At 34.0% G+C, this 15,892-nt stretch overlaps 1 protein-coding gene across 6 annotated transcripts in view; it reads right to left on the bottom strand.

The window, feature by feature from the left end:
• The window catches only part of LOC136027364 (voltage-gated potassium channel subunit beta-2-like), a 210,845-nt gene that overhangs the window by 160,397 nt on the left and 34,556 nt on the right, over nucleotides 1-15,892 (bottom strand). For all 6 annotated transcript variants that reach the window (XM_065704534.1, XM_065704533.1, XM_065704535.1 and 3 more), the window contains exon 3: nucleotides 4,247-4,362. In XM_065704534.1, coding sequence (XP_065560606.1) covers nucleotides 4,247-4,362 — 116 coding nt within the window. The remainder of the gene's footprint in view (nucleotides 1-4,246; nucleotides 4,363-15,892) is intronic.

Raw genomic sequence — 15,892 nt, 5'->3', positions numbered from 1 at the left:
AACGCTGAGTAATAACCTTTGATCATGTGATTACTGATCGATACCGAAGAAACAAAACCAAAGTGTTGCTCTCGCAACACTTTAGTCGGTGAAGCCGGACAAAGGTTGCCGCAACACTTCACGTTGCCCGGGCAACGTAGTTCTAGTTCCTACTGAAATTAGGATCTATTTATTCATCCCTATTGGCATCTATTATCTTTGTGTTTGAAGATATTTATAGCATACATTTTATCGTAAAAAAAGAAAATTAACTTAATGTCGAACTGACTAAAAGCGGCAAAAAAAAATAGAATAAGATAACAAAACAACTGAGGAGAAAGAGGGAGTCAAAGATTGAGCATTAAATTACACTGGGAATATTTTTTCATCGACAATTGACAAGGAATCCTCTAAAAAAAATGAAAGAGAACATTTTAAAAATTTAACAAAATCTAGAAAATTAAAGAAGTGACGAAACAAAAAATGTAGACAAATCAAGAAAGTGAAAACTGATCAACTACAAAACAACTGAAACAATTTTTAAAAGGAAAGCAAAATAATCATTTTAGAAGTTCATTGAGTTTTGAAGGTGCATAGTGTGACAGAATCAGAACTGTATACTACAGGAAACTAAGTCCCATAATAAAAATCAACGTTTAATTTGTGGAATAACTTAGAGCCTTAACTTAATTTACTGGGTAACCCGCATAGGCCAGTTCTACATTGTTCATTATCTCTTAAAACATTACGCAATCTTAGGATAAACATTATCCACAAAACATTTTAATTGCGGATCAAGTAAATTTGTAAATGGGTGTAAATTCATATAATTAGACAGCAAAAAAAAAAACAGGTACAAATCTCAAGTTAATTCGATTACACATGCAGTGACCCTCATCTGTAGTATTACTAAAATAATACGATTTAAGCTAGCATATTTATAAACAGTAAAATAAATTATCTCCATTTGGAAATTTATCTGTTCGTCATAAAACGGCAAAGAGGTCTCAGAAAAGAATACGTAATTTAAAGAATTACGTCGAAAACACGTCGTAAACTTTAATTACAGATACCAAGTGAGGCGGTGAGACAACACTGCTTTCCTTTTACAATAGAAATGAAATAAAAATAGGATATAACTAAGGAAACTTAAAACTGAATCAGTTTATGTATATATATATATATATATATATATATATATATATATATATATATATATATATATATATATATATATATATATATATATATATATATATATATATATATATATATATATATATATATATATATATATATATATATATATATATATATATATATATATATATATATATATATATATATATATATATATATATATATATATATATATATATATATATATATATATATATATATATATATATATATATATATTATATAAAACTATATATAATAAAAACTATATATATATATATATATATATATATATATATATATATATATATATATATATATATATAAACTATATTAATATTTTATATATTAATATATTAAACAACCCCATAATAGAAGTCCAAGCCTTCGGAGTGATATTTGAAAAATATGATGGTCACAAACTGGGCCCATCCCTTGAAATCTATTCCCTTATCATTCCCTATAAACAGGGGAAAATATCAAGGCGTTTTCCCCTATTTTCTAAAATAAAGTAGATTTTCTCAGGCTCGTAACTTTTGATGCGTAAGACTAATCGTGATGAAACTTTTGGCAATAAAATCCAATTTTTTGATGTAGCTATTGGTAGGAAAATTCCGTTTTTTAGACTTTTGATTACTACTGAGCAGGGTTACTATTGAGAACTGTTTGATGAATGTGAAACCATTTAGTTTTCTTAGTAAAGTGCAAATTATGTTCTGACCTCGGAAATCCATAGGAAGTAGAAGGATTTCAAATACATGACCATTATTATATTTATTTTATATGGTATTTCATCTTAACTCCAATGTCTTCGTTTTTATTTAAGTATTTTTGTATATACCATGATTCGCGGCTTAACAAGTTGTAAATGATTGTTTTTTTGCTACTTAGTAAATTAGTAGCTGCTGTTACGGCCAGTAGACTTAAAAGAAAAAAAAGAACAAAAAAAAAAGATTATGACAGCCCTCAGAGAGTTTGAAGACAAACCCTTTGGCACCATCATCTCTTTTGACGACTATTGACTATCTCTTTTGACGAAATATTTGACGACTGTTGAACCATAAACATCGCTTTATAATAACATTTTAATAGCTTTGAAAATAAATGCTTGAGGAAGTAGCCTTTTAATGTAGCCATATTTCTTTCTGAAGCTTGTCACTAAAAATTTTGATTACCTTTCATATTCTAAGTGGTTCCAAATGTGAAAGAAACCTGAGGAAGACGAAAAATGTAGATGCCTCTCTGAGTCTTCTAGTAAGGAGTGACACTAAAACTTAAAATGAACAGAAATTATTCCATAAATGAAATGGGTTGTCCCCTCCTCAACACCTCGCTCTTTACACTAAATTTTGACTCTTTCTCACAACTCTAGTTTTTAAAACAATAAGAAACTTAGAGTAAAGAGTGAGGCGATGAGGGGGGACAACCCCTTTCATATACGGAATAATTTCTGTTTGTTTTAAGTTTTAGTGTTGCTCCTTACTTGCAGTTAAATAAAAGCTGTTTTTTTTTATTTAATTTCTGAAAATTTTTGAATTAAAGCATGTTTTGATTTTGGCTCACCACACATACATAATTAAAACGAAATTTGCATATTAACTTTTTTTCGTCTGAATGGCTTTCGCACAGTTTTGATCGGACGATTTTTATGCAAAAAAGGGGATGGGGGTGGAGGCCTATTTCCCCTCCAATTTTTGCTAACTTAAAAGGGCAACTAGAACTCTTTATTTTTTTTACGGAATTTTTATTAGTAACAAATTTACTTAACTCACGATTTAATTTACATAACGAACCTATATATTTATATATTTTTATTGCGTATATGAGAGAGTTTGCCCCTCGTCAATGCTTCACTCTTTACACTAAACCTTGAATTTTGTGCCAATACTTTAAAAATGACCTCTGAACCACAAAGGCCGTAGAATAAACAGTTTAAATTACTAAAAATACTTTAGCGTAAAGAGCGAGGTATTTAGGAAGAGATGGACCCCCCCTCCCATATGCGTAATGATCTTTGTTCGATTGTTGGAGGAGATGAACCGCCTCATTCACTTAATAATTTCTGTTCTTTTAAGATTTTAATGCTGCTCCTGACTCCCAGCTGAATTTTTTTTATTTATTTTTTCATTGTTTTTCTTACATAATGGTAGAAATCCTACAGCCCTTTCATGAAAATTCTCTTCCCTTACGAAAAATTCCTCCAAGGAAATATACTCCCACTTAAATTTTCTCAGGCCTGATACTTTTGATGAATAAGCCTAAACTTGATCAAACTTATATATTTAAAATCAGTGTAAAAATACAATTCTTTTGATGTAACTATTGGTATTGAAAATCCGTTTTTTATGAGTTTCGGTTACTATTGAGCCGAGTCGCTCCTTACAACAGTTCGTTACCATGAACTATTTGATTATAAGAACATTTTTCAAATTAGCAGAAAACCAATTAAAGGATTAGGGTGATATAAGGATAAGGATCCTCCAGAGCCATTGCTAGTGCATAGGGCGTCGAATCGACGTTTCAGTTGCTGGGTGTTTTTACAGGAACAAGTGGCAAGCTTGTCGCCCAACCTTGCTGCGGCGGGGATCGAACCCTGGGCCCCGTATTGCCAAGCAGAGCACCAATCAAGTGTGCTACAACAGGTTATTAAAGGATTAAAGAAAATTAATTAAAGAATTGCAAGGACTCCATGGTTCTGCACAAATGCTCTTACTGATAATAGTTAGGAGATGATAGCTACGGAACTACGGATCTAAATTTCTTACAGGATACCGCAGAAACAGTTTTTGGTTTTACAAATAAAAACATTTCTTGATTTTGTCATGTAGTTTTTTATGTAGAATTTCTCAAGAATTTTTCTTTCAAAATCATTCTCGGACTTCTGTGATAGAAAGACAGTATGATATTATGATACAAGCAGTTTGTTTTGGAAAGATGTAGTAATTTGGAGGGTGGAATTTTTTAAGAGGACAATATATAAAAAGTGCAAATTTTTGGTTGAGAAATTTCTGATGCTTTACATAATCATAGAATATATAAGGGGCCACGGCCCGTAATCATTTTAAAAAGGATAAAAACAGTAACTTACAGAGTTGTCACGGTTTCCATTCCGAGTGGTCCAAGGCTCGTAGTAGATGTCTTCTCCGTCGATCTGTCAGACTTTCCCTGATGACCTGGGGAATGTGGGAAGTCATGATGTGACCCCTGAAAATGAAAAGCTGATTTCACAATTATTCGTCTTAATAGCTAAACACCTTAATAAGGAAGCAAAGCTGCTTAATACGATAATGGAGCAAAACGAATAAACTGACAAGTAGAAATTGATATTAAGTAGAAATAGAAAAAAAAGTATCCAGGTTTGGTGGTAGCTATATTTTCTTTTTTGGCAAAAGGAATATTCTGGCATGATAAAGTACTAAAAATTAAATAGCGTAGGTTAACTGAAAATTCAAACCTTAAATTTTTTTTTTTAACAAAACATATGGAAAAGGAGCCAAAATACTTTTACAGCGATGTAGCAGCACATCACGGTAAATGATGTAAATATGATAAATCTCACAATAAAAAATCACTTTTAAATTGTCATTGGCTCTTAAAATTTAAAAATGTAACACCAAGTAGTGTAAGCATCATCCATCATAATACGCAGAGACAATTTTATAATTTAGACTCGTTTCAGGCTGACCGTTTCTTTTTGGAGTAATCATAATTTTTCTGAATAGCATTACTACGAAATAACAAATCTCTCAACAGCATCAAGCTACTCGTGACAATACAGCTGCTCATATTCCTCCTCTGCCCCTGATTTTTTATGGCCCTAGATGGAGGGCCAGGAAATTCGATATTTTGCCATCTCTTATCTTTTATCAGTAAAATATGGCCTATTTATGAGAACCATTCTTTACAGCCAGTTATTCCAACATTTTTATTGGGGGAAGAGGGGTTGATATCCGGAAAGTCAAAGAGTATTGGCTATAATATGATTTTTTTTTTCTCCAAATAATGGGGGGCGGCTGCCCTCTTTGCTCCCAACGAAGCCACTGTTTACAGCCCCAAAAAATACAATCAAAATGTATTTTTATAGAGCTTATTATTTGATATAGGATGAGTCAAAGGAGTACCTAAGACTATCTTTAGAAATACTATTATATTATTTGTTTGAAATGCCCCGAGACAAAACACTGGATAACAGGCCCTTTCGAAAGAATTATAGTTTGCAGATTATTACCGTAAATAGGTAAAGATTGTGAAGCTTTTGATTTTTTTGATTTTTTTTTTGTTTTTTTTTTGCGGAAATAGCAGAAAGCTCATTGACCAATTCAATGAAGATATGCGGAAGCTCTTGCCAGGAAAATGGGTTTTCAATTGGTTGATTTACTTGACGTTTTAGCTGTAAAACGGCAATCGAAGACTCAGGATTATGAAACATGGAATTGACCCTGCCCTTCTGTTATATTTTTAAAAATAGGTTATTCACGTTGTCATATTAGGAGAAATGAGGAAGAAAATCCTTGATCTCCTCATGTTTTCGAAACAGTGCCCTTAATTTAGAATACAGACAAATCAAACAGTTCGTGGTAACGAACTCGGCTCAATAGTAAAGAGCGACCCGGCTCAATAGTAACCAGTGCATTTTAGAAGACAATAGTAAAGAAGTGCATTTTAATGCTGATTTTAAATATATAAGTTTCATCAAGTTTAGTCTTACCCATCAAACGTTACGAGCCTGAAAAAAATTGCGTTATTTTGGAAAATAGGGGGAAACATCTCCTAAAAGGCATAGAATCTTAACGAAAATCACACCATCAGATTCAGCGTATCAGAGAACCCTACTGTAGAAGTTTCAAGCTCCTATCTACAAAAATGTGGAATTTTACATTTTTTGCCTGAAGGCAGATCACGGATGCGTGTTTATTTGTTTGTTTTTTTTTTTTTCCAGGGGTGATCGTATCTACCCAGTTGTCCTAGAATTTTGCGAGAGGGCTCGTTCTAACGGAAATGAAAAGTTCTAGTGCCCTTTTTAAGTGACCAAAAAAATGGAGGGCACCTAGGCCCCCTCCCACGCTGATTATTTTCCCAAATTCAGCGGATCAAAATTCTGAGATTGCCATTTTATTCAACGTAGTCGAAAAACCTTATAACTATGTCTTTGGGGACGACTTACTCCCCCACAGTCCCCATGGGAGGGGCTACAAGTTACAAACTTTGACCAGTGCTTACATATAGTAATGGTTATTGGGAAGTGTACAGGAGTTTTCAGGAGGATTTTTTGGTTGGGGGGATTTTCAAACAGTTCGTTGGAACGAACCGTAAGCAAGGAGCGACACTGCTCAATAGTAACCAAAATTGTATAAAACAGAATTTCATATCCATAAATATATAAAAAAAATTACTTATTATGCTGATTCTAAATATGTAAGATTCATTAAGCTTAGTGTCACCATTAAAAGGCTACACGCTTGAGAAAAAGAATCTTAATGAAAATCGTACCACCAGATTCAGCATATAAGAAAACCTTATTGAAGAGGTTTCAAACACATATCCTCAAAAGTGTGGAATTTTTTATTTCTTGTCAGAAGAAAGATCACGGATATGTTTTTTTTGTTGGGGGGTGTGTGGTCGTATCGAACATCAGGAAAGGTTTCATTTTAACGGAAACTAAGAGTTCTAAATAAATTTTGAGACCACACTGGCTAATCATGATAAAACATGAAATCGCGAAGAAAGGAAAAAAACGAAGAAAATATACAGCCAGTGAAAAAGTTGAAAAATTATGCAAATATTTCGGTCAAGACCTCCCTTGACCGTCCTCAGTGTAGAATAAAACTAATAAAATATGAAGACTGAGAACGGTCAAGCGGAGCGCTTGACCAAAATATTTGTGTGATTTTTCAACTTTTTCACGATCTGTTTATTGTCCTTGTTTTCTCCCTTTCTTCGTGACTTTATGTTTATTATAAGTTCTAGTACCTTTTTTAAGTGATCAAAGGCAACTAGCCTTTCAAATTTTTGAATTAGCCATTATATTCAGCATAGTTGACAAGTCCCAAAACTATGCCTTGGGAGATAACATGAGCCCTCCCCCTGTCCCTGAGATAGGTGTTTAGGTAACAAATCTGCTTGTTGTTTACGCATTATTTTAATTTCGAAGTATACAGACAATTTTCAGGGGGATGAATTTGTTCTTAGGGTGTGTTTCCAAGGGAATAATTTTCCAGGTGGAGGAAAATTTCCAAGGGTGAGCCCTCTATGAGGAATTTTACACTGGAAAGATTTGATAGAATTCCTCTACGATATTTTTTTGATTTGTCTTGCCTTCTATGCATACTCCATTTTCCATGTAGAGCTATTCTGAGAGAATTTTTCGGGAGAAATTTTCAGTGTTTTTGGAAATCTAGGAAATAATTTGTATGGAACGGTGATTTCTGAAGTGAAATCATCACTAGTGATGGAAATACTTGGTGACACTAAGAGACTTTTTAGTCCTAAGCCCTCTCAGGAAGCCAAGACCGTCCCCAAGTGGCGGATAGGGGAATGTCCTTCAGATATGTGCCTGGAGGATACCTTTAAATTTCCCATCAGAAGGCGCGGACCTGGGAAATAGAAACCCGTCTGCAGGTCAATATACGTTTATACCAACAAGCTTAATTGTAACCGCAGTACGTACAGCCCGCATGACTTCTCAAGACCAGAACAAAATTTGCATGTTACTGGAAAAATACGGTTTTATACTGAAAATATATACCATTCACCCCAATCAAGATGAATTTGGCTAATGAATTGGCTGCTTTTGGCTAATTTACCCGGCACGGCGTCCTTTGAGTGTTCGAGAACTGTAAACGGGACTATACATGACACTTAACGTAGTGCATGCCAAGCTATGAATTTATTGGAGAACGATCAACACTGGGATAATTGCATCAATGACGCATCAAACTCCAAGTCAATGACGCGTCAACTCCAAGTCAAATTCTGCATTGTTTGGGATCGCAAACGGGTGTGGATATACTCCACCGAATACGGCCCGAGAGGTCTGATATGCCCTTGGACTTTACAAGAGAAATTTATAACTGCAAACTTTAGTTATATTGAAAATTTGTGCTTATCTATGGAAAACAAAGTTCTCAAGCATTTGGGAATGCCTTCACCTAATCGTACTGCTGCTATTTCTATACGTGTAGAATTGGATCGTGAACAAAGTTACAACACGATTGATCTATTGTCGTATGTACAAACAAATATTTCTAAGTTAACGTCTGAACAAAAAGGTATTTATGATCAGATAATACATTGTGTCGATAACCAAGTTGGAGAAGCACCAGGAGGTACTGGTAAAACTTTTCTAATAAGATTGCTTCTGGCATCAAATCGATCCAAAAATGGCATTGCGTTGGCCCCTGGCGTTGTCCGCAATAGCTAGAACGTTGCTGCCAGGTGGGAGAACTGCTCATTCCGCTTTGAAATTGCCTATGAATATGCAATCTACAGAAACTCCCACGTGCAACATTTGAATTTGGGATGGGTAAAGTATTGAAACAATGCAAACATAATGTTTGGGACAAGTGCACAATGGCGCACAAAAAATCACTCGAGGCTTTCGAGTGATAATTGCAAGATTTGCGAGAAAATTTTATGCCCTTTGGCAGCACATTAATAATGCTTGCAGGAGATTTCAGGCAAACATTACTTATTATTCCTTGATCGACACCTGTGGACGAAATGAATACTTGCCTGAAAAATTCTAATTTATGGGCACAGGTAAATACATTAGATTTAACTATAAATATGCGTGTCCGATTGCAAAACGATCACTCTGGTGAAATATTTTCAGATCAATTGCTGGCAATTTGAAACGGAAAGCTCCCAGTTGACCAAATTTTAGGACGTATACAACTGCCTCCTGAATTCTGTAATTTAGTGACGTCAAAAAATGATTTGGTTGAAAAGGTATTTCCGAATATTCTAACCATTTATAAAAATCATAAATGATTAAGTGAACAAGCGATTCTGGCAGCTAAGAACAAAGACGTCCACGAAATCAACAATATTATTCTGACCAAGATTCGAGACCAGGCAGTTATTTACCAGTCAGTCGACACAGTTCTGGAATCAAATGAAGCTGTTAACCATCCATCAGAATTTTAAAATTCAATGGATCTCATAGGGTTTCCTCCGCACGTGCTACAAATAAAAAATAGGCGTAATAATAATCATGTTGCGAAATATCAACCTACCAAAGCTTTGTAACGGCACACGACTTGCCGTAAAAAAAAACAACGAAAAAAGTAATAGAGACAACAATCTTGACAGGGCCTTCTGAGGGTGAGGCTGTTCTTATTCCTCGCATTCCCACGATTCCAACGGATCTGCCTTTTCAATTTAAAAGATTTTTATTCCCAATTCGATTAGCACTTGCAATCACCATCAACAAAGCCCAAGGGCAATCATTAGAAAAATGCGGTATAGATCTGAACAAGGATTGTTTTTCCCATGGACAATTATATGTTGCATGCTCAAGAGTCGATAAACCGGACGATTTATTTATATGCAAGGACAATGGGACTGCGAATAATGTCGTATATCCACTAGTTTTATGCCGCTAAAAATCATCACCTTGCAAACGTGTTGCTTTAGGGGGGGGAATATCAACCTACCAAAGCTTTGTAACGGCACGCGACTTGCCATAAAAAAAAAACAACGAAAAAAGTAATAGAGGCAACAATCTTGACAGGGCCTTCCGAGGGTGAGGCTGTTCTTATTCCTCGCATTCCCATGATTCCAACGGATCTGCCTTTTCAATTTAAAAGATTGCAATGTCCAATTCGATTAGCACTTGCAATCACCATCAACAAAGCCCAAGGGCAATCATTAGAAAAATCCGGTATAGATCTGAAGACGGATTGTTTTTCCCATGGACAATTATATGTTTCATGCTCAAGAGTCGATAAACCGGACAATTTATTTATATGCAAGGACAATGGGACTGCGAATAATATCGTATATCCACAAATTTAATGCCGTTAAAAATCATCACCTTGCAAACGTGTTGCTTTAGGGGGGGGGGGGGTTCATGCTTGCGGCTCAGAGAAAGGGTTCAAAAGAAAGGGTGTCGATGTATTACAAGAGCAAAGCGAAACCTGGCTTTCAGCTGAAAGAAAAAGTAAAAAAAGAATCCGTGTCGAGGAATTGCCAGAGTATATTAGAGAAAATACCAGTTGTATATCCACAAGTTTTACGCAGTTAAAAATTAGCACCTTGCACACATGTTGCTGGGGCACGTTGCAGAAAAAAAAACCTAAAAAATAAAGAAGAAAAACAAAATGAAAAAAGAAGAAAAAACTAAAAAACTAAAAAAAAAAATTAAATTAAAAAACAAGGGATTACAAGAATTCAAAAACTTAAAAAAGCAAACCAAAACTTTTAAGCTTAGTAGATATCAATATTAGAAATTGGACTTGCTTTAATAATAACACAAGGGACAATGAGAATCCAAAAAGAGAAGCCTGTCGCGTGCCGTGCTGGGGCGTAGCGGCGAAGCCACCAGGTCCCAGCTAGTACTATTTAAGACTGTATCAATAGACTGTGAAGCAATAATCAAATTAAAAAAACCGAACAAAAATTGTTGCATAAAGTAGGGGGTTCTCCCCCTTGTCAATACCTCGTTCTTTACGCTAAACTTCTAATTCTGTCCCAAGTCTTGAAAAATGGCTCCTGAATGACAAAGGCTGTTTAGTTAAAATAAATAACTCTTTTAAAAGTATTAAAAAAAAATTAGCGTAAAGAGGGAGGTATTGAAGGGGGGTGACCCCCTCATATACGTAATAATTTAAGTTCGTTTTAAGTTTTAATCTTTTTTCCTTACTTACCAGTTTTGAAAAAAAATGTTTTTTTTATCTAATTTAAAAAGCCTCTTATTACAATTAACCGGCCCTTGTTTTTCAGGAATCGTTCTTAAATAATCACGACAAAAGTCACAATTTTGTGTAGGAATACAGATGTTGAGAAGAGGGTAGGCTCCTTCTCATGCGAAATAGTTTCTTTCAGTTTTAAGTTTTAATGTTGCTTCTTGCTTTGAGTTAAAAAAATACTATTTTTAAATTTATTTTGTGGTCTTTTTCAAATATGCCCAGATATCTTCCAAGAACTTCCATATAAATTATACCACCCCCGCAGGAAATTCATTACCACAAATTCCTCAGCCACCCCTACCCCCAGAAAATTCCCCAGGACAATTTTATCTTTGGTGGGAATTCTCCCGCTGAAATTTCCTGTGGACAATTCCGTCTTTAAAATTTTCCTCGTTTTCACTTTAAAAAGGAAACTTTAATTTATTTCTGATTGTCTTTCAAATTATGCTAAATATTCCACTCCCGATGGAAAGATTTCCAAATAACTTTGGGGTGAATTCTGGGCTCGCTTTCAGAAAAAATTATAAGATAAAATATGTCTCATTAGATTTTGTGAAAACCTTAGAACCGTATTATTCTATTATTTTATTATTCATTCCATTTGAATGCAGGAGATAGATTGTAAGCTGCGATTGTTCAATAAAGTATTTGTCTATCTTATATCTCATCACCGAAATTGGCATTTATCTAATTTTCAATAAAGAAATGCTATTATCAAGTATTTACCTTAGTAAAAAAGTAAAAATTACTCTCCGTAAATTTTATGTTACTTTCTTTTTTATTGTTCTTGGATTTTGTTCTTGGGGTTCTTGTATGCAGGAAATAACCTTTAACTAAAATTAACAGTAAAAACAATTTTCAATTTTGGTGAAGGCTCGGAAATTGGTATTTAGCGCGCTTTCAACAAAGAATTCTATTATCAAAAGTTTTCTCTACAAGAAAAAAGAGCCAAGGATTGAGTTATGAGGATATTTTCAGTGTCCATGAAGAGAAAACAAGGCTTTAAAATGACTTCATCTGAATTAGAAACTTTAGTACCACTTTAAAATCTTATTACAATTTTGTAAAATATTTCCTGGTGCAGTCTATAAAATGGTTTTTGAAGTCTAGTACATTTACAATTGGAAGTATGAAATTTAGATAAATAATATAAACATAAGAAATACTTAAAATTTAAAATTTTCTAGCTTAATAGATTATCTTTATCAATCGCACCATAACAAAAAGAAGTTTCTCGTTTGAAAGTCGTTGATAAATTCAAGTCAGAATCCCAAAAAAACAATACTTTTTCAAAAAAAATTAGAGGCTTCTTCAATTAGGGAAACTTACCCTTTAATTTCGGTAAAGTTGATAATAAAATAATAAAAAGTAAATACTTTATATCCATAGATAGCCTCGAAAATGCTCTAAATTTCATAAGGAAACTACCTCTGCAGGCTCATAACTCCTCTTTGTCCCCAGATAGTTCTCACCAGCCCTGAAGAATAATATATTTACTAAGCTTAATATTTACCAAGTTTAACATATGACCCGTTCCGAGTTTAATATTTGTAAAATTCGGTATAGGGTTATCAACAACACTAGGATTTGGAATCGTTTGTCTGCGAGGACAGGGGTTCGGGTATGGTGTTAATGGTTATTTGGTTGGGACGAGGGTCAGCTGCGTGCCTCTGTAAGCTCAGCCAGAGTCAGCTCAGCTCTAAATGAGTACGTGGAATAATATGGGGAATTTAAATAATAAAAGTGTGTGAAATCACAGGATGGCTGGCCCCCAGTCCCCCATCGTATTCCTTGTCTGAAGGAAATGAAAACACAAATCAGCACCTCCGGTAGTGATTGTAAGTCCAATATTGTGATCTATTCGTTTACCTTTTGAATCTGGTGATTTCCTTTGTGGGTATGATGGCATACTTTATGAATGAGATCTAAATGATCGGATGAATTTACGACTAGCCCAATATCACTGAAAAGAAACCAGTGGGAACTGGGAGTGAATACCCTGAGACTGCTATGTAAAGCAAACGAAGCCATTGTAAGTGGGGAAGAGATTTTTGATAGACAAAACTGTAGTGAAGCCCAGGTCTATTCCTATTTAACCATATTAGTTTTGAAAAAATGTTATCATGCGATAGGCTTATATTTTTTGATATAGCGTAAATTATCAGTATTTAACTATAAAACTAAGACGTAAAATGAATTGCTTCATAGCTGAGTAAACTATCCACTTCCTAGAAACATTCCAGCCAAAAAAATGTTTTGCGTAAAAAGCAAAAAATAGGTATGGAACATTAAAATCAGGAAAATAAAATAATACAAAATTTGGAATCTTTCGGGTGAAAGTAATGTTTATAATGCTAGATCATGATATTAGTAAAATTTGCTTGATTTTCCATATCTGAGAGACTGGTCATTTCCTTAATTTTTTTTATATAAGGTATTTTGGAGAAGCCGTCAGAGAGAATTTATTAACTTTTTTAACAGCGTGGTATAAATCATTTTACGATGTTGTTATGTTTCCAGGACTGACAGAAAAATACAAAAAGCAACACTATTTCTTGGTTTGCTATGATTTTAATATTTACTTATTTAATGTTCTGACAAAGTTTTTTGTCCAGGCGCTGATCATGTCCCAATCATATCCAGAATAATGGATTCCATCTGCATTAAGGTTATCATCATAACTTAATTTTACTGAACTTTACTGACTTTATATTTTTGAACAATATTATATTCACTGTTTGTGGTCAAGAAATTCAGGGATGCGTACACGAATTAGGATTGCTTTTATTGTAGTTGTAGTAGACAGGTTTAATAGCAAAAAATTGACAGCTATCTCTGATTTGTGTTTCTTTACAACATATTCAAATCAAACTACACTTGTAAAAATAAATGTAAATATAAATATCAACTCTTATTGTACATTTTGACTAATACCGGGACGAAAGAATTACCATATTGGTTTGTTCTTGCTTTAACGGGAACTAACTTATATTAGAGAACTTTGAAGACCACACTGCCTTTCCATGACGAAAGTAAAACAGTTAAAAATAGGGATGAAACCTTTTTATTGACAGTGAACAGATACAAAATTTAAATGGATATTTCGAACACATATACAGTATTCATCATCAGCAGTAAAACTACTGTTTTCATCCCTATTTTGAACTGTTTTACTTTCCTAACTTATCTTGCTTTCTCGTTCTTGATGGTAGAGGTTGATCGGGTAGAATGTCACGGTGCTAAGATTGAGAAAGCAAGCACTTTCCAAAACTCATTATCAAAGTTTCATAACAGTTTTGGAGTGACGGCAGTCCTAGCACTTCCAGAGCCTTTTCGTAGGGGATGTCACGGCGGCCCAAGATGATCGATACCGCTCGCTTCTGAACCGATTCAAACTCCTGACAAAGATACACTGTTCTAAGTGCTGAGGGCACCCAAACAGGGCACGCATATTCCAGAATGGGGTGGACATGCGCTATGTATGCATACTTAATACTCTCAGTGTTCGCACTGAACCTACGCATACCATTTAAAGTCTGTAGACTAGCGTTTGCACTTTTAACCATATTTTCAATATGTGCCGCAAAGCTGAAGTCATTGGAGAAAGTAGCTCCAAGGATCTTGATACTGTTTGTTAGAAGGAATGGAACGTTTGGCTCCATAACGTCACTTTTTTAGTGGGTTAAAGCGCACTATCTTCGACTTGTTCACATTAATCTCAAGATTTAGCTCCGCACACTCTTTTGTGAAAACACTGAAAAAATTTGAACTAAATTGTGGCGTCACAACTCCGTTTTGTACTAAATTATGACGGCTTTAAAGCTGTACTAATAGAAATAAATATATTCATGTAAATATCAAATTTTCTGAAAATACTATTTTTGACAATAGAAGAAAAACAGGGACTCTGGAATCTGAGTCTCAAGTCAAGGGGCTCTAAAATTAGATCTTTAACGCTTCAAGATCGTAATTCTTCCATTTCGGCTGGTATTACTTCACAAGTATCTAGAGATAACCAAAACTCGAAAGAAGGTAATAAATAAATTAAGAAGAGTAATACAAATCAAATAAAAATCAACAAACTATTTATGAATATTACATCAACGGTAAACTGTTGTATGTCCAATGTTATCATTGCTTAAAACAAATAAAATGCTCAACAATAATATCAGAAAAAGACAGAAAAGCAAAATCACAAACTAGGACAAATGTAAGTTTGTCCAACCTAGTATAAACCTAGTAAATAGCAGCTTAGTAAGAGACGATCACGTCCCTAAGTAAAAACCACAATAATCCATAACTCCTAAGAGTAGAGTCAAAAAAGTTTAATCAAAAGAAGAAGTACGCTATTATATCAGCCTTGTCCCAAAGCACTATATATCAAACGTACCATCTCTTGGCTCGAACAACAAAGAAAATATTTTGGCTTGAAAATCCAGTAAAGTGGCTGCAACCACGATATTGTACTTACAGCTCGATGGTATCGACGGCATCTTTTATTCTTTTTTTCTCCGTAGCTAGCAGGGTACTCTAACATCATAAAGAGATGTTTAATGGCTCATTTTAAACAAAATTGACGTATTAAAAAAATTTAAATTAACAAAAATAATTTTTATTATAGAGTCAATTATTTACAAAAACTGTATTTTCAAGTTCAATATTGATGAATGATGTCATAATCTTGGGTAGTAAACATATATGGAACAAAAGTGAATGCAATATTATGATGTTATCTATAATGAAATCAGTATATTTTAACAAATTTTTGGTTCAGAATCACTAGAGTTCTTATGAGAAATACAAAAATATTTACGGTGTCTGTGTCT

Source organism: Artemia franciscana, chromosome 5 (genome assembly GCF_032884065.1).
Source record: "Artemia franciscana chromosome 5, ASM3288406v1, whole genome shotgun sequence".
Classification (NCBI taxonomy): domain Eukaryota; kingdom Metazoa; phylum Arthropoda; class Branchiopoda; order Anostraca; family Artemiidae; genus Artemia; species Artemia franciscana.
This window is presented reverse-complemented; position numbering and strand designations above follow the sequence as displayed.